We start from the raw sequence: 19,576 nt of genomic DNA on the forward strand, positions 1-19,576 counted from the left end.
TTATAATAGCTTGAGATATTGTGTTGGTTGTGTAGATTGTGTTGGTTGTGTGGATTGTGTTGGTTGTGTGGATTGTGTTGGTTGTGTGGATTGTGTTGATTGTGTGGATTGTGTGGATTGTGTTGGTTGTGTGGATTGTGTTGGTTGTGTGGATTGTGTTGGTTGTGTGGATTGTGTTGGTTGTGTGGATTGTGTTGGCTGTGTGGATTGTGTTGGTTGTGTGGATTGTGTTGATTGTGTGGATTGTGTGGATTGTGTTGGTTGTGTGAATTGTGTGTGTTGTGTTGGTTGTGTGGATTGTGTGGATTGTGTTGGTTGTGTGGATTGTGTTGATTGTGTGGATTGTGTTGGTTGTGTGGATTGTGTTGGTTGTGTGGATTGTGTTGGTTGTGTCGATTGTGTTGGTTGTGTGGATTGTGTTGATTGTGTTGGTTGTGTGTGTTGTGTTGGTTGTGTGGATTGTGTTGGTTGTGTGGATTGTGTTTGGGTGGATTGTGTTGGTTGTATGGATTGTGTTGGTTGTGTGGATTGTGTTGGTTGTGTGGATTGTGTTGGTTGTGTGGGTTGTGTTGGTTGTGTGGGTTGTGTGGATTGTGTTGATTGTGTTGGTTGTGTGGATTGTGTTGGTTGTGTGGATTGTGTTGGTTGTGTGGATTGTGTTGGTTGTGTGGATTGTGTGGATTGTGTTGATTGTGTGGGTTGTGTTGGTTGTGTGAATTGTGTGGGTTGTGTGGATTGTGTGTGTTGTGTTGGTTGTGTGGATTGTGTTGGTTGTGTGAATTGTGTTGATTGTGTTGATTGTGTTGGTTGTGTGGATTGTGTTGATTGTGTGGATTGTGTTGGTTGTATGGATTGTGTTGGTTGTGTGGATTGTGTTGATTGTGTGGATTGTGTTGGTTGTGTGGATTGTGTTGATTGTGTGGATTGTGTTGGTTGTGTGAATTGTGTGTGTTGTGTTGGTTGTGTGGATTGTGTTGGTTGTGTGGATTGTGTTGGTTGTGTGGATTAGCATTTGTTGCTTCAACTTCAGCTCATCGTCCCTCATCACGTGATCCAATGACCCATCACGTGATCCAATGACCCATCACGTGATCCAATGACCCATCAGGTCTCCCAACCGTTTTCAACCTCTTAACCTCTCCAGTTTTCTGTCCAAATCTCGCAAACAAGTTGTGGGTCAGTTTGACCAAACAAGTAGGGGGTCAGTTTGACCAAACAAGTTGTGGGTCAGTTTGACCAAACAAGTAGGGGGTCAGTTTGACCAAACAAGTTGTGGGTCAGTTTGACCAAACAAGTTGTGGGTCAGTTTGACCAAACAAGTTGTGGGTCAGTTTGACCAAACAAGTAGGGAGTCAGTTTGACCAAACAAGTTGTGGGTCAGTTTGATCAAACAAGTAGGGGTCAGTTTGACCAAACAAGTTGTGGGTCAGTTTGACCAAACAAGTTGTGGGTCAGTTTGACCAAACAAATAGGGGGTCAGTTTGACCAAACAAGGAGGGGGTCAGTTTGAGAAAACAAGGAGGGGGTCAGTTTGACCAAACAAGTAGGGGGTCAGTTTGACCAAACAAGTTGTGGGTCAGTTTGACCAAACAAGTTGTGGGTCAGTTTGACCAAACAAGTTGTGGGTCAGTTTGACCAAACAAGTAGGGGGTCAGTTTGATCAAACAAGTAGGGGATCAGTTTGACCAAACAAGGAAGGGGTCAGTTTGACCAAACAAGTTGTGGGTCAGTTTGATCAAACAAGTAGGGGGTCAGTTTGACCAAACAAGTTGTGGGTCAGTTTGACCAAACAAGTTGTGGGTCAGTTTGACCAAACAAATAGGGGGTCAGTTTGACCAAACAAGTAGGGGGTCAGTTTGACCAAACAAGGAGGGGGTCAGTTTGAGAAAACAAGTAGGGGGTCAGTTTGACCAAACAAGTAGGGGGTCAGTTTGACCAAACAAGTAGGGGGTCAGTTTGATCAAACAAGTAGGGGGTCAGTTTGACCAAACAAGTAAGGGGTCAGTTTGACCAAGCAAGTAGGGGTCAGTTTGATCAAACAAGTTGTGGGTCAGTTTGACCAAGCAAGTAGGGGTCAGTTTGACCAAACAAGTAGGGGGTCAGTTTGATGAAACAAGTAGGGGGTCAGTTTGACCAAACAAGTAAGGGGTCAGTTTGACCAAGCAAGTTGTGGGTCAGTTTGACCAAACAAGTAAGGGGTCAGTTTGACCAAGCAAGTAGGGGGTCAGTTTGATCAAACAAGTAGGGGGTCAGTTTGACCAAACAAGTAAGGGGTCAGTTTGACCAAGCAAGTAGGGGTCAGTTTGACCAAACAAGTAGGGGGTCAGTTTGACCAAACAAGTAGGGGTCAGTTTGATCAAACAAGTAGGGGGTCAGTTTGACCAAACAAGTAGGGATCAGTTTGATCAAACAAGTAGGAGGTCAGTTTTATCGTGTGAAAAAAGGTCGCGGTATTACTGACATATTAATCCGTACATCTTAAATTTGCGTAACGCATTTGGGCAAGTGTCCATTTGGGCATTTGTCGCACTTGGGCAATAGTCCGTTCGGGTATTTATCGCACACGGCAAGTGTCCGTTCGCGCATTTGTCGCACTTGGGCAAGTGTCCGTTACGGGGAGATCGGCCTTCGGGCAACCTCAAACGACATTCGGGCAAGTGTCTTTCGGGAAAACGTCCGGCCCCCGTTGTAATCGCTTTGTTTACATGTGTTTTTGTCAAATTTATTTTTCCAGGTTAAGTTTGAGGAATTTTTGTGCTATGCTGAAACGACACAGAACCTTAAAAAAATATTAGCCTGAACATCGTCTGCCTGAACATCGTCTGCCTGAACATCGTCTGCCTGAACATCGTCTGCCTGAACATCATCTGCCTGAACATCGTCTGCCTGAACATCGTCTGCCTGAACATCATCTGCCTGAACATCGTCTGCCTGAACATCGTCTGCCTGAACATCATCTGCCTGAACATCGTCTGCCTGAACATCGTCTGCCTGAACATCATCTGCCTGAACATCGTCTGCCTGAACATCGTCTGCCTGAACATCATCTGCCTGAACATCGTCTGCCTGAACATCGTCTGCCTGAACATCGTCTGCCTGAACATCGTCTGCCTGAACATCGTCTGCCTGAGCATCATCTGCCTGAACATCGTCTGCCTGAACATCGTCTGCCTGAAGACGGTCAGCCCTAACCTGAGCCGGCACGTGGACAGCTGCACGCGAGACATGGAGGCTCATATGGATCGTTTTTTCTTCAAGGTCAACTTTGTCATCAAAGGTGTTTAAAAGTAAAATTGACTTACTTTTAATATGGATTAGTTGTCCTTGCGGCAGCCTTCTAACCAATTCAATAAATTAAAATGTTCATAAAAAATATTAGACAAAATATCTCAAGGACAAATGATCTCAAGGACAAAAGATACCAGGACAAAATATATTAGAACAAATGATACCATGGACAATATTGATCTCAGACAAAATATCTCAGACAAAATATCTCACAGCAAAATTGCAACTTTCTCTGGTCAGTTGCAACTTTCTCTGGACAATTGCAACTTTCTCTGAACAATTGCAACTTTCTCTGGTCAATTGCAACTTTCGCTGGTCAATTGCAACTTTCTCTGGTCAATTGCAACTTTCTCTGAACAATTACAACTTTCTCTGAACAATTGCAACTTTCTCTGGTCAATTGCAACTTTCTCTGGTTGATTGCAACTTTCTCTGGTCGATTGCAACTTTCTCTGGTCGATTGCAACTTTCTCTGGTCAATTGCAACTTTCGCTGTTCAATTGTAACTTTCTCTGGACAATTGCAACTTTCTCTGAACAATTGCAACTTTCTCTGAACAATTGCAACTTTCTCTGGTCGATTGCAACTTTCTCTGGTCGATTGCAAATTTCTCTGGTCAATTGAAACTTTCTCTGGTCGATTGCAACTTTCTCTGGTCAATTGCAACTTTCTCTGGTCAATTGCAACTTTCTCTGAACAATTGCAACTTTCTCTGGTCAATTGCAACTTTCGCTGGTCAATTGCAACTTTCTCTGGTCAATTGCAACTTTCTCTGAACAATTACAACTTTCTCTGAACAATTGCAACTTTCTCTGGTCGATTGCAACTTTCTCTGGTCGATTGCAACTTTCTCTGGTCAATTGCAACTTTCTCTGGTCGATTGCAACTTTCTCTGGTCGATTGCAACTTTCTCTGGTCGATTGCAATTTTCTCTGGTCGATTGCAACTTTCTCTGGTCAATTGCAATTTTCTCTGGTCGATTGCAACTTTCTCTGGTCGATTGCAATTTTCTCTGGTCGATTGCAATTTTCTCTGGTCAATTGCAACTTTCTCTGGTCAATTGCAACTTTCTCTGAACAATTACAACTTTCTCTGAACAATTGCAACTTTCTCTGGTCAATTGCAACTTTCTCTGGTCGATTGCAACTTTCTCTGGTCGATTGCAACTTTCTCTGGTCGATTGCAACTTTCTCTGGTCGATTGCAACTTTCTCTGGTCGATTGAAACTTTCTCTGGTCGATTGCAACTTTCTCTGAACAATTGCAACTTTCTCTGGTCAATTGCAACTTTCGCTGGTCAATTGCAACTTTCTCTGGTCAATTGCAACTTTCTCTGAACAATTACAACTTTCTCTGAACAATTGCAACTTTCTCTGGTCGATTGCAACTTTCTCTGGTCGATTGCAACTTTCTCTGGTCAATTGCAACTTTCTCTGGTCGATTGCAACTTTCTCTGGTCGATTGCAACTTTCCCTGGACAATTGCAACTTTCTCTGGACAACTTGACCAGCGCTTGTTACAAGATGAAAATGTTTTACGCGCCAATGTTTCTGGTAGAATAAAATCGGATATTCCCGTAGTGTTGTCATTCACTCCGTGTAGGGCGTGAGCTGTCGGTTGTGTGCGCTAGGGTGAGAGAACACGTACGGGGTCCTACAATACAATAGTGCAGCTACAATTGATATTGACAGTACGGCATCATGGCTAGTCAAGGATGGGAGAACATACCTCCTCATGTTTTATTAAGTATTTTCCAATACTCTTCGCTAAATACTGTTGGGGTATCGGCTCAGGTAATTTTTGTTACAGAAGTTTATGAAGTTATATTGTTCTATTTTGTTACATCGGTTAGACTTTAGACTGGTGGTGTAGGGTAGCAGAGTTACACACTGCTTTTGATTTATTTATTATTTGCGACAAGATTGGAGCTGTTTTGAATGATTGAGTAAATGAATGGCCATAACTAAATTGACGTGAGGCATCCGATTATTATTGTTGACATGGATAAAAAAAATTGTCAGTTTAGCATTCATAACTGAGTGGGGAAAATCAGAAATAAAATGTTTTTAACATCTTTTGAAGTTGTTTAATGTTTTGTTGGTTGTGGGTTGTTCTGTTGTTGTTGTTTTTTTGTTGTTGTTTTTTTTTTTTTTGTAGAATTTTCACGATTGGGTCAATGGATACCATTAATGTACACATTCAATTTCAATGGACCGAATATAGTCTGGTTTGTTGCTTGTGTAGGCTGGCACGGTTGCTACATTTGTGGGTTGGCCTGGTTGCTACATTTGTGGGTTGGCCTGGTTGCTACATTTGAGGGTTGGTCTGGTTGCTACATTTGTGGGTTGGCCTGGTTGCTACATTTGTGGGTTGGCCAAGCTGCTACATTTGTGGGTTGGTTTGGTTGCTTCAATTGTGGGTTGGCCTGGTTGCTACATTTGTGGGTTGGTTTGGTTGCTACAATTGTGGGTTGGCCTGGTTGCTACATTTGTGGGTTGGTCTGGTTGCTACATTTGTGGGTTGGCCTGGTTGCTAGATTTTTGGGTTGGCCCTTTGCTACATTTGTGGGTTGGTTTGGTTGCTACAATTGTGGGTTGGCCTGGTTGCTACATTTGTGGGTTGGTTTGGTTGCTACAATTGTGGGTTGGCCTGGTTGCTAGATTTTTGGGTTGGCCCTTTGCTACATTTGTGGGTTGGTTTGGTTGCTACAATTGTGGATTGGCCTGGTTGCTACATTTGTGGGTTGGTTTGGTTGCTACAATTGTGGGTTGGCCTGGTTGCTACATTTGTGGGTTGGTCTGGTTGCTACATTTGTGGGTTGGCCTGGTTGCTACATTTGTGGGTTGGCCTGGTTTCTGCTTTTGTAGGCTGGCCTGGTTGCTACATTTGTGGGTTGTCCTTGTTGCTAGATTTGTGGGTTGGCCAGGTTGCTATATTTTTGGGTTGGTTTGGTTGCTACATTTGTGGGTTGGCCTGGTTGCTACATTTGTGGGTTGGCCAAGCTGCTACATTTGTGGGTTGGTTTGGTTGCTACAAGTGTGGGTTGGCCTGGTTGCTATATTTCTGGGTTGGCCTGGTTTCTAAATTTGTGGGTTGGCCTGGTTGCTACATTTGTGGGTTGGCCTGGTTGCTACATTTGTGGGTTGGCCTGGTTGCTACATTTGTGGGTTGGCCTGGTTGCTACATGTCACATGTGTGGGTTGGCCTGGTTGCTACATTTGTAGGCTGGCCTGGTTGCTACATTTGTAGGCTGGCCTGGTTGCTACATGTCACATGTGTAGGCTGGCCTGGTTGCTACATGTCACATGTGTGGGTTGGCCTGGTTGCTACATGTCACATGTGTGGGTTGGCCTGGTTGCTACATGTCACATGTGTGGGTTGGCCTGGTTGCTACATGTCACATGTGTGGGTTGGCCTGGTTGCTACATGTCACACGTGTGGGTTGGCCTGGTTGCTACATTTGTAGGTTGGCCTGGTTGCTACATTTGTAGGCTGGCCTGGTTGCTACATGTCACATGTGTAGGCTGGCCTGGTTGCTACATGTCACACGTGTGGGTTGGCCTGGTTGCTACATTTGTAGGCTGGCCTGGTTGCTACATTTGTAGGCTGGCCTGGTTGCTACATGTCACATGTGTAGGCTGGCCTGGTTGCTACATGTCACATGTGTAGGCTGGCCTGGTTGCTACATGTCACATGTGTGGGTTGGCCTGGTTGCTACATGTCACATGTGTGGGTTGGCCTGGTTGCTACATGTCACATGTGTGGGTTGGCCTGGTTGCTACATGTCACATGTGTGGGTTGGCCTGGTTGCTACATGTCACATGTGTGGGTTGGCCTGGTTGCTACATGTCACATGTGTGGGTTGGCCTGGTAGTACCAACCTGATTTATCTTGAAGGTGTGTCACACATGGAAAGACGTGACTGCAGACAAATCACTGTGGCGCAATTTGAGTCTCGAGTTGGACGAAAGCAAATTGGCAGAATCAGGTTAGTGCTATAAATAGAGGCAGGTTAGTGCTATAAATAGGTTAGAAAGCTGTATTGAGGTTTTGATGGTGTTTTGTTGTGTTAATTTACAAGTACATGGTGTCGTGTTAAATATATTCTAGAGATTTGAATGTGTTAAGGTTGATTTACCTTTCTTGCGTTATTCTGCGTTATGTCAGAATAAAATACCTCATGTATGGTTTCATCCATACCGTATCGCTAATGGTTTCTGAGTAACATTATACATATATATATATATATATACATATATATATATACATATATATATATATATATATATATATATATATATATGTATATATATATATATATATATATATATGTATATATATATATATATATATACATATATATATATACATATATATATATATATATATATATATATATATATATATATATATATATATATATGTATATATATATATATATATATATATATATATATATATATATACATCTTCTCAATATGTATGTATGTATATATATATATATATATATATATATATATATATATATATATATATATATATATATATATATACATCTAATATATAAAGCTCAGTTCTGTATGTAATGCATTTGTATGTCGTTGGAATTGTACGAATTTAAGTGTTAGAAAATTATCGTGCGCATTTGTCTAAATTTATGAGCTAAAAAATTACCATTGAAAGTGTTGGGAAATCATTTTCATTTTTCAAATTACAGTAATAATTGTCGGCATGTTCATTAAACACAAGTTTAAAAAAAATATCATCTTTTACAAAAATTCTAATTATGTCTTTATTTAGTCCTATAGCACTTACTTCCCTTTGATAAATTAGGAAAACAAAATTACTTCCCTTTATAAAACCATTGCATTAGTCGAAAATAATTTACTTTTTAATTACTTTGTTTTGGTGTTGGGAAAAAAAAATAATTACATAATTAGCGGGGATTGATCAAGTGCAAATGTTGTAGGTATTTTACGGATAAGCTTGGAGTATTAAAATTGTTCATCAAATTGAAACAGGCGCGTTCGCGTTTAAGTGAGTGCAAAAGACTATGAATAAGTTGGGGTACTATAGTCGTTCATTAAGCTAAAACAGGTGATTCCGCCCCGGGCGTTTATGTTCGCGTTAGTGTTTTCTTTGTGTTTAGGTGGGTTTGCGTTAGTGGTTGCGTTTTGATTTGGTTCGTTTTTGTTCTTTCTTTTTTCGTTTTTGTTTGTGTTTTTTTTTTTTGGGTTTGTATTTGTGTTTTTGGTTGGTTTTGCGTTTGAATTTGGTTTGTTTTCGTTTGCTTTTTCGTTGTTTTTTTTTTTTTGTTGGTATTGGTGTTTGTGGTTGGGTTTGTTGTTAGGTTTTTGTTTTCGTTTGCTTTTTTGTTTGTTTTTTCTTTGTGTTTGTATTGGTGTTTGTGGTTGTGGTTGGGTTTGTTGTTAGGTTTTTGTTTTCGATTGTATTTGTAATTGTGTTAGCGTTATGTTTGCGTTTTGTTGTTTTGGTTTTGGTTGGTTGTGGTTTGGGTGGGCAATGCCGGGTTTATGATGATTACTAAACACACAGGTAATGGTCTTTAACAGGAAGGTTTTTCACAGAAGCCAGAGCAGGGCCTGGCCGGGACGGCTAGTATATATATATACATATATATATATACATATATATATATATATATGTATATATATATATATATATATATATATATATATATATATATATACATCTTCTCAATATGTATATATATATATATATATATATATATATATATATATATATATATATATATATATATATATATATATATATATATATATATGTATATATATATATATATATATATATATATATATATATATATATATATATATATATATATATATATTGAGAAAATATACATATTTATATATATATATATATATATATATATATATATATATATATATATATATATATATATATATATATATATATATATATTGAGAAAATATACATATATATATATACATATATATATATATATATATATATATATATATATATATATATATATATATTGAGAAAATATACATATATATATATACATATATATATATATATATATATATATATATATATATATATATATATATATATATATATATATATATATATATATATATATTGAGAAAATATACATGTATATACATATGTATATATACATATATATTTTTCAACGAACTGATGTAGCTCGTCGAGCTATGGTGTTGACAAAAAAATGTGCGGGTACCATAAGAAGTCTCAGAGTTTCATGTAAAGGATGTAGCTACAACATGAGAACTACGTTTAGCACTCTGAAGGACGTGATGAGGATAATCTGGGGAGCCCAGCTGCGGGTTTTTGAACTGGAGTGGGTGTACCCTGACATCCCTAAGACCACGGCAATAAAGAGTTTCGCGTCATTCCTCAAGAAATTTCTCAAGGATCAAAGGAGTCTGGAGGCAAGTGTTAGACCGTTGTCACATGTAACTGTATTACATCTCGACAGGCGCATTACATGTTGACATGTAATACAAATATGTATAGGGGAATAGCCCGCCCGACATTACAATTTAGAACGATGTAGAAGATAATATCGATAAAGATATAAATATAGATACAGATAAAGATACAGACACAGGAACATATGCAGCTGTGGCTGTATATATAATATATATATATATATATATATATATATATATATATATATATATATATATATATATATATATATATATATATATATATATATATATATATATATATATATAAGTGCAGTAGATAGAAGGATTATATATCTGTACAGGAAAGAGTTAGATTTTTTATTTAAATGCATGTTGATTTCTTCAGTATAAACACATAACACTAGTTCCAAAATAAGAAAACGTTAACAGTAGGCCTATATAACATTATATTTATTACACACACGAAAGCATTAACCTGCGCCCAACACTTTCCACACTAGTATGACCCACTTCTTGTATATCACCTATTTCGCTTTTCTACTCCCAATCAACTCAATTATTTTCATACCTACTATTCTTGGCACTGCTGTACTCAAACCAATTCAACTTAACTCCAATCCTAGACCAATCCTAGACATCTAACTGCTTACCTGTCATCTCTACTAACCTTATATACCGTATAACTGTCGGTGACGCCTCTTTTCGCTTCTCATTGGTTGGGATATACGTCATTTAATTGGTTCTTACCTACTGACCTATGCCTATTCTAACTAAATCCTTTCATTGACCTATTTCTAATGCTACCCAAATTAGCGTCACTACAAATACCCCATCAAAATGCTGTTTTGGGGAAGCCTTATTTCAAAACTCCTCTACTTTAAGAATAAATCAAGTTAAATATAACAATCGTTTTTGTTGCCAACTTAGCAACTCTTCATCGTGTTTACTTTTCAATTGGTCTATCTCGTTGCTTCTATTTCAGACATTTTAGATCTTGTTTTTAAATCGGTCCACAGAAGTTTTCATTCAGACATTCAAATATAGAACCAAAGCACGTGACAACATTCCTGCAAGTCTTAGCCAAATCTTCAGGGGAGACAATCAAGTACATTTCTCTGGACCACTTCTTCTCAGACTTCGATGAATACTTTTCTCTAGGACCAACTTATGAATTCAATACCGCGTTAACAGTAAGTCACGTCACTACACCAATTTATGAATTCAATACCGCGTTAACAGTAAGTCACGTCACTACACCAACTTATGAATTCAATACCGCGTTAACAGTAAGTCACGTCACTACACCAATTTATGAATTCAATACCGCCTTAACAGTAAGTCACGTCACTACACCAACTTATGAATTCAATACCGCGTTAACAGTAAGTCACGTCACTACACCAATTTATGAATTCAATACCGCGTTAACAGTAAGTCACGTCACTACACCAACTTATGAATTCAATACCGCGTTAACAGTAAGTTACGTCACTACACCAATTTATGAATTCAATACCGCGTTAACAGTAAGTCACGTCACTACACCAACTTATGAATTCAATACCGCGTTAACAGTAAGTCACGTCACTACACCAACTTATGAATTCAATACCGCGTTAACAGTAAGTCACGTCACTACACCAACTTATGAATTCAATACCGCGTTAACAGTAAGTCACGTCACTACACCAATTTATGAATTCAATACCGCGTTAACAGTAAGTCACGTCACTTCATTTTTAGTTTAGTTTCCTATACACCTGACGTTTTTAACATACACTGGTACCTGTGTACCTGTATACATGTGTACATGACTGTGTACATGTGTACATTTTTTCATGTGTACATTTGTACATTTCTATATTTCTATAATATCTCCTTGGCTTACCTCATAAAAGATGTTTCCATTTTTAAATGTATAGCAGCTAATGTTGACCTAGCTAATGTTGACCTAGCTAAAGTTGACCTAGCTAATGTTGCCCTAGCTAATGTTGCCCTAGCTAAAGAATCAGATTAACACAAGTCTCCAGCTTTTCAAGCTGTAAAAACTTTGGTCATTCACTTCTTTAATTGATTAGTATATTGCCTTAACCTTCAGAAATAATATTGAATGTGTTTCCTTTTTACTTTCTCGTATACCAAGTATAGAAGAAGTCTTGTAATCGTGCAAAAACTCGTATAGAAGAAGTATTGTAATCGTGGAAAAAAAAACAATCGAGATTTTCACAAATCTTGACGTTTTACACCGGAAAAACATAGTTTTGTAATTTAGTCCGTATGTCTGTGTATGTTTGTGTGTGTGTGTCTCTGAACACGATAACTTGAGAACTGTTACAGCTAGGTTTTTTTCATTTATACGTATTGTATCAAACTCGTAGTTCTGTATCAACTTGTCAGCGATTTTCGGTAACCGGAAGTGGAACTTATTCTACTTTTGGTTTTTCAAAAGCCTATAACTTAAGTACTGTTTCAGATAGATAGACGGAATTTCACATATAAGTAAAAGAACAAATTTTTCTGTCTTCTTTCAAATTTTTGGTAATTTGATTTTAACTAAATGTAGTCTTTACGCAGTTTCCGATTTCTCAAAAAACACATAATATGAATTTATAAAGTACCACTATTCCGCACTATTATACACTCATTGTTTGCTGTTCACTTGGTAATTAAAAGTTGATTAAAACCATGTCAATATCTCGAGTTGCCATCCACCGTAGTGTTATTTAAATATATTCGAGAATGTTTTGGGGAGATCACTCCCGCTTTATCAATACTTTAAAATAAAAGACACTTAAATCTCCCGTCCCTAGTGCATGTATCAAGGTTGTTGAAATGTTAGATGTTGACAGTGTCACTGTGTCAAAGTGTCACATAGTGGCCATCTTGCTTGATCTGTCACAATCATATCCTGTTGGCTAAGGAGTTATCACTAGGCAGATCTGTCACAATCATATCCTGTTGGCTAAGGAGTTATCACTAGGCAGATCTGTCACAATCATATCCTGTTGGCTAAGGAGTTATCACTAGGCAGATCTCTACTCTAAATGTAGCTCTGGTCTAACTATTTGCTTTGCCATTTCTCAACTTACAAAATCTTTATTTGTTTTGACTCCAGAAGTTTACGAATTTAGAGTCACTGGAAATAAAATATCTTTGCGAAGAGCTACTGCAAGATCTAGGCAGAAGTCTGGGGACAAACTTCAAACATTTGTCAATCACTATCGATCAATTAGAAGGTAAGGCACTCATTCTAGGCATATGGATTTTAAAATTCTATTGCTGATATCATAGTCTGTTTGTTTTAAACACGATGCTGACACGTTGGCCCAACTCGGCCTTAATGTCATCAGAGTGGCTAAACTCGGCCTTAATGTCATCAGAGTGGCTAAACTCGGCCTTAATGTCAACAGTGGCCCAACTCGGCCTTAATGTCATCAGAGTGGCTAAACTCGGCCTTAATGTCAACAGTGGCCCAACTCGGCCTTAATGTCAACAGTGGCCCAACTCGGCCTTAATGTCATCAGAGTGGCCCAACTCGGCCTTAATGTCATCAGAGTGGCCCAACTCGGCCTTAATGTCAACAGTGGCCCAACTCGGCCTTAATGTCATCAGAGTGGCCCAACTCGGCCTTAATGTCATCAGAGTGGCCCAACTCGGCCTTAATGTCAACAGTGGCCCAACTCGGCCTTAATGTCATCAGAGTGGCCCAACTCGGCCTTAATGTCATCAGAGTGGCTAAACTCGGCCTTAATGTCAACAGAATGGCCCAACTCGGTCTTAATGCAAACAGTGGCCCAACTCGGCCTTAATGTCAACAGTGGCCCAACTCGGCCTTAATGTCATCAGAGTGGCCCAACTCGGCCTTAATGTCAACAGAGTGGCCCAACTCGGCCTTAATGTCAACAGAATGGCCCAACTCGGTCTTAATGCAAACAGTGGCCCAACTCGGCCTTAATGTCAACAGTGGCCCAACTCGGCCTTAATGTCATCAGAGTGGCCCAACTCGGCCTTAATGTCATCAGAGTGGCTAAACTCGGCCTTAATGTCATCAGAGTGGCCCAACTCGGCCTTAATGTCATCAGAGTGGCCCAACTCGGCCTTAATGTCAACAGTGGCCCAACTCGGCCTTAATGTCATCAGAGTGGCCCAACTCGGCCTTAATGTCATCAGAGTGGCCCAACTCGGCCTTAATGTCAACAGTGGCCCAACTCGGCCTTAATGTCAACAGTGGCCCAACTCGGCCTTAATGTCATCAGAGTGGCCCAACTCGGCCTTAAAATCATCAGAGTGGCCCAACTCGGCCTTAATGTCATCAGAGTGGCCCAACTCGGCCTTAATGTCATCAGAGTGGCCCAACTCCGCCTTAATGTCATCAGAGTGGCCCAACTCGGCCTTAATTTCAACAGAATGGCCCAACTCGGTCTTAATGCAAACAGAGTGGCCCAACCCGCATAAAGGCCAACAGAGTGGCCCCACTCGGCCTTAACGCCAACAGAGTGGCCCAACTCGGCCTTAATGTCATCAGAGTGGCCCAACTCGGCCTTAATGTCATCAGAGTGGCCCAACTCGGCCTTAATGTCATCAGAGTGGCCCAACTCGGCCTTAATGTCATCAGAGTGGCCCAACTCGGCCTTAATGTCATCAGAGTGGCCCAACTCGGCCTTAATGTCAACAGTGGCCCAACTCGGCCTTAATGCCATCAGAGTGGCCCAACTCGGCGTTAATGTCAACAGAGTGGCCCAACTCGGCCTTAATATCAACAGAGTGGCCCAACTCGGCCTGAATGTCATCAGAGTGGCCCAACTCGGCCTTAATGTCATCAGAGTGGCCCAACTCGGCCTTAATGTCATCAGAGTGGCCCAACTCGGCCTTAATGTCATCAGAGTGGCCCAACTCGGCCTGAATGTCATCAGAGTGGCCCAACTCGGCCTTAATGTCATCAGAGTGGCCCAACTCGGCCTTAATGTCAACAGTGGCCCAACTCGGCCTTAATGTCATCAGAGTGGCCCAACTCGGCCTTAATGTCATCAGAGTGGCTAAACTCGGCCTTAATGTCAACAGTGGCCCAACTCGGCCTTAATGTCGTCAGAGTGGCCCAACTCGGCCTTAATGTCAACAGTGGCCCAACTCGGCCTTAATGTCATCAGAGTGGCCCAACTCGGCCTTAATGCCAACAGTGGCCCAACTCGGCCTTAATGTCATCAGAGTGGCCCAACTCGGCCTTAATGTCATCAGAGTGGCCCAACTCGGCCTTAATGTCAACAGTGGCCCAACTCGGCCTTAATGTCAACAGTGGCCCAACTCGGTCTTAATGCAAACAGAGTGGCCCAACCCGCCTTAAGGCCAACAGAGTGGCCCCACTCGGCCTTAACGCCAACAGAGTGGCCCAACTCGGCCTTAATGTCATCAGAGTGGCCCAACTCGGCCTTAATGTCATCAGAGTGGTCCAACTCGGCCTTAATGTCATCAGAGTGGCCCAACTCGGCGTTAATGTCATCAGAGTGGCCCAACTCGGCCTTAATGTCATCAGAGTGGCCCAACTCGGCCTTAATGTCAACAGTGGCCCAACTCGGCCTTAATGCCATCAGAGTGGCCCAACTCGGCCTTAATGTCAACAGAGTGGCCCAACTCGGCCTTAATGTCATCAGAGTGGCCCAACTCGGCCTTAATGTCATCAGAGTGGCCCAACTCGGCCTTAATGTCATCAGAGTGAGTGGCCCAACTCGGCCTTAATGTCAACAGAGTGGCCCAACTCGGCCTGAATGTCATCAGAGTGGCCCAACTCGGCCTTAATGTCATCAGAGTGGCCCAACTCGGCCTTAATGTCATCAGAGTGGCCCAACTCGGCCTGAATGTCATCAGAGTGGCCCAACTCGGCCTTAATGTCATCAGAGTGGCCCAACTCGGCCTTAATGTCATCAGAGTGGCCCAACTCGGCCTTAATGTCATCAGAGTGGCCCAACTCGGCCTTAATGTCATCAGAGTGGCCCAACTCGGCCTTAATGTCATCAGAGTGGCCCAACTCGGCCTGAATGTCATCAGAGTGGCCCAACTCGGCCTTAATATCATCAGAGTGGCCCAACTCGGCCTTAATGCCAACAGTGGCCCAACTCGGCCTGAATGTCATCAGAGTGGCCCAATTCGGCCTTAATATCATCAGAGTGGCCCAACTCGGCCTTAATGCCAACAGTGGCCCAACTCGGCCTTAATGTCAACAGTGGCCCAACTCGGCCTGACTCAACACTGTTAAAAGTATATATTTCTATATAAATTTTATTTCGTTGGGGGGGGGGGTTGACTTTCTTCGGGGGTGGGGGGGGGGGGGCGGACACCGTTAAAAGTATATATTTCTATATAAATTTCACTTTTTTATTTCGTTCCGGGGGGGGGGGTAGACTTTCTTCGGGGGGGGATCCGCCCCCCCCCCCCCCCCCCCCCGAAGAGGTGCCTGGAAGAAACCCTGGATGTAGTGAGAAGTAAACCTTCAACCTTTTACAGAGATATAACGTAAACTGAGACATTTTACAGAATATATATATATATATATATATATATATATATATATATATATATATATATATATATATATATATATATATATATATATATATATATATGTGTGTGTATTGTGTTTAAAAAATAGAGGACATCCCCGACACGGCATGGAGGTTGCTTACACAGTTCTGTCCAAACCTCGTGGTGTCCTTGAAGTTGCCGAGTGACACACCGAGTGACACACCTTACGTCATTTTGTCTCCAAGCTTACCATTGGTCGGTATTACAGCACGGTTCAACGGCCAGTCGAAGACAGGAGATCAGGTCAGTGTTCCCACTTAATGAGTGGGGATTTACGGTCAACGATTCACACGCACACACGCATATATATATATATATATATATATATATATATATATATATATATATATATATATATATATATATATATATAAACGAGATCAATGGCCCGTGGAGGGAGAGATACAACGGCCACTAGGTTGATAGTTGTTTTTTCTCTAAACCAAACCCACCGCCTCAACTTCAAATTTGACCGGAAACCAAACATGACATTAAAACGGATAAACGGATTTCTATCCAGAATCCAGAGATGCATGAGAGAAACCACTTTTAAGATGAGACAAATGGCTTTTGTATTCACTGTTTACTCGAGAATCAATGACGTTATATTATTGTGTGTACTTTCTCTGCAGTTATTATTTATTTATTTATGTATTTATGTAGAGAGACAGTGATGTAGACCTGTTTAAATGTCTCTCTATCTGTTTAAATGTCTCTCTATCTGTTTAAATGTCTCTCTATAGTTTTCACTAGCGAACATAGCCGCCCTGTATCAGCAAACACTCGAAGATCTGCACATCGGCCATTTTAAGGAGTGGCAACTGACAGAGGACTTTTTGGGACAACTGGAATCGTTCCAGAAACTACGGACGTTTTCAATGTCCATGACAGCAACAACAACACAAAACGTAACTCTCTAAATACTTGTTTTATTTATAGAATGGCTGTAACAAAATGTAACTGTCTAAATACTTGTTTTATTTATAGTATAGCTGTAACAAAATGTAATAGCAGAAAGCTATTTTTTTTCATCTGACCATCACATTACGTTCTCTAATTACTTCTGGTTATATAGCCCTCTTAGCTTTTTACATTACCTTCTATATCTGTGTTCTAGCTATACTGGTCTGTTAAGTTTTTTACATTACCTTCTATATCTGTGTTCTAGCTATACTTCTCTCTCAAGTTTTTTACATTACCTTCTATATGTGTGTTCTAGCTATAATTCTCTCTTAAGTTTTTTACATTACCTTCTATATGCGTGTTCTAGCTATACTTCTCTCTCAAGTTTTTTACATTACCTTCTATATGCGTGTTCTAGCTATACTTCTCTCTCAAGTTTTTTACATTACCTTCTATATGTGTTTCTAGCTATACTTCTCTCTTAAGTTTTTTACATTACCTACTATATGTGTTTTCTAGCTATACTGCTCTGTTAGTTTTGTAGGTCAAGTGACAAGGTAATAATTTAGGTATAGCTGCCTATCATATCCTATATTCGTCCCTCGACTAGGCCAAAAAAGTTTTTAAGAATGTATACGCTTTGATCCCTAATTTATTTCCTCTTTGTTTTCACAGATTAAGTTTTTAAAGGTATTTTGTGAGATGCTGAAAAGAAAAAACACCTTAAGAGAAGTCAGTTTAAACTTTGGTGACAGGAGAACGATCGGCCCTCGGGTGCTGAAAGAAATTGACAATCTTAAGGAAGATTTGAAGGAGTTTGTAGATCGTGGCTTGGTCCTCAACTTCAATTTACCAACGGCAGACCCGTTAATGATGGAGCTTAACAAACGTGATACCATTTAAATAACCACGGGGTAGTTTGCCAAGGTTGGACCACTAGTTTGCCTAGGTTGGAGTTGTATTTTAGTATTGATATAAATCTAAAAACAAAATGTTTTTTTTTTTGTTTTTTTTTTGTACTGTTGAAAAATAAAGATTTTTTTTCTTGACATGTATAAAACAAATGTAAAAAGTGACTTAACTATAAACTATTGTTTATCCCAAATTTACAATGATTAGTTTTAAATTATTTGTAATTTAAATTGAAGTAATTAAAAAGAAATAGTTCACAAACTATGTCAATAACTGTCCTTTAAAAAAATGATTGCATGCCACGACCTAGCTATGTTCGTGTGTTATGACCATATTTTAGGGGTTATGGGTACTTATTTAAAGTTTTTTTAGTAGTTGAATCAATGAATGTAATAATAGTTTAATTTAGTAACTTATGTATGAACAATTTTATGATGAATCATTTCTTTAAATAGTCTGAAAAATGTCTATTTCATTTGTGTTAATATATTAAGTAATTAAAAATAAGTTTCCTTTTTTTTAATAACAATAGAAAAATGTTGCAAATTATGTATCAAGTACTTTTTTCTTTAAGAATTATGTTATTCACAGTAAAATTGTTATACATATAAGCTAAGAATCTTGTTGTTATTACTGATGACTGATATAACGTTTTAATGTCGTGTAATATGTAACATTGATCTCATCATAACGTTTTAATGTCGTGTAATATGTAACATTGATCTCATCATAACGTTTTAATGTCGTGTTATATGTAACACTGATCTCATCATAACGTTTTAATGTCGTGTAATATGTAACATTGATCTCATCATAACGTTTTAATGTCGTGTAATATGTAACATTGATCTCATCATAATGTCGTGTAATATGTAACATTGATCTCATCATAACGTTTTAATGTCGTGTAATATGTAACATTGATCTCATCATAACGTTTTAATGTCGTGTAATATGTAACATTGATCTCATCATAACGTTTTAATGTAGTGTAATATGTAACATTGATCTCATCATAACGTTTTAATGTCGTGTAATATGTAACATTGATCTCATCATAACGTTTTAATGTCGTGTAATATGTAACATTGATCTCATCATAACGTTTTAATGTCGTGTAATATGTAACATTGATCTCATCATAACGTTTTAATGTCGTGTAATATGTAACATTGATCTCATCATAACGTTTTAATGTCGTGTAATATGTAACATTGATCTCATCATAATGTGTTAATGTCGTATAATATGTAACATTGATCTCATCATAACGTTTTAATGTCGTGTAATATGTAACATTGATCTCATCATAACGTTTTAACGTCGTGTAATATGTAACATTGATCTCATCATAACGTTTTAATGTCGTGTAATATGTAACACTGATCTCATCATAACGTTTTAATGTCGTGTAATATGTAACATTGA

The 19,576-nt window shown here is 39.3% G+C and overlaps 1 protein-coding gene across 1 annotated transcript; it reads left to right on the top strand.

Annotated features, from left to right (window-relative positions):
• The first annotated feature begins 4,923 nt into the window (after window positions 1–4,923).
• LOC131941190 (uncharacterized) lies at window positions 4,924–18,703 on the top strand. Its single transcript, XM_059300209.1, has 8 exons — window positions 4,924–5,080; window positions 7,185–7,275; window positions 9,504–9,754; window positions 10,774–10,947; window positions 12,873–12,993; window positions 16,401–16,576; window positions 17,077–17,241; window positions 17,912–18,703. Exons 1-8 carry the CDS (start codon window positions 4,988–4,990, stop codon window positions 18,137–18,139), a joined length of 1,299 nt encoding a protein of 432 aa, XP_059156192.1. The 5' UTR covers window positions 4,924–4,987; the 3' UTR covers window positions 18,140–18,703.
• Window positions 18,704–19,576: the final 873 nt, after the last annotated feature.

Source organism: Physella acuta, unplaced genomic scaffold, assembly GCF_028476545.2.
Source record: "Physella acuta isolate Inbredline_101_S28 unplaced genomic scaffold, ASM2847654v3 ptg000353l, whole genome shotgun sequence".
Taxonomy (NCBI): domain Eukaryota; kingdom Metazoa; phylum Mollusca; class Gastropoda; family Physidae; genus Physella; species Physella acuta.

Coding starts and splice junctions, on each gene's coding strand:
- LOC131941190 (XM_059300209.1), top strand. CDS start 4,988: ATGGCTAGTCAAGGATGGGAGAACATACCTCCTCATGTTTTATTAAGT. Junction 9,755..10,773: donor AGGATCAAAGGAGTCTGGAG/GCAAGTGTTAGA, acceptor ATCGGTCCACAG/AAGTTTTCATTCAGACATTC. Junction 17,242..17,911: donor CAGCAACAACAACACAAAAC/GTAACTCTCTAA, acceptor TTGTTTTCACAG/ATTAAGTTTTTAAAGGTATT.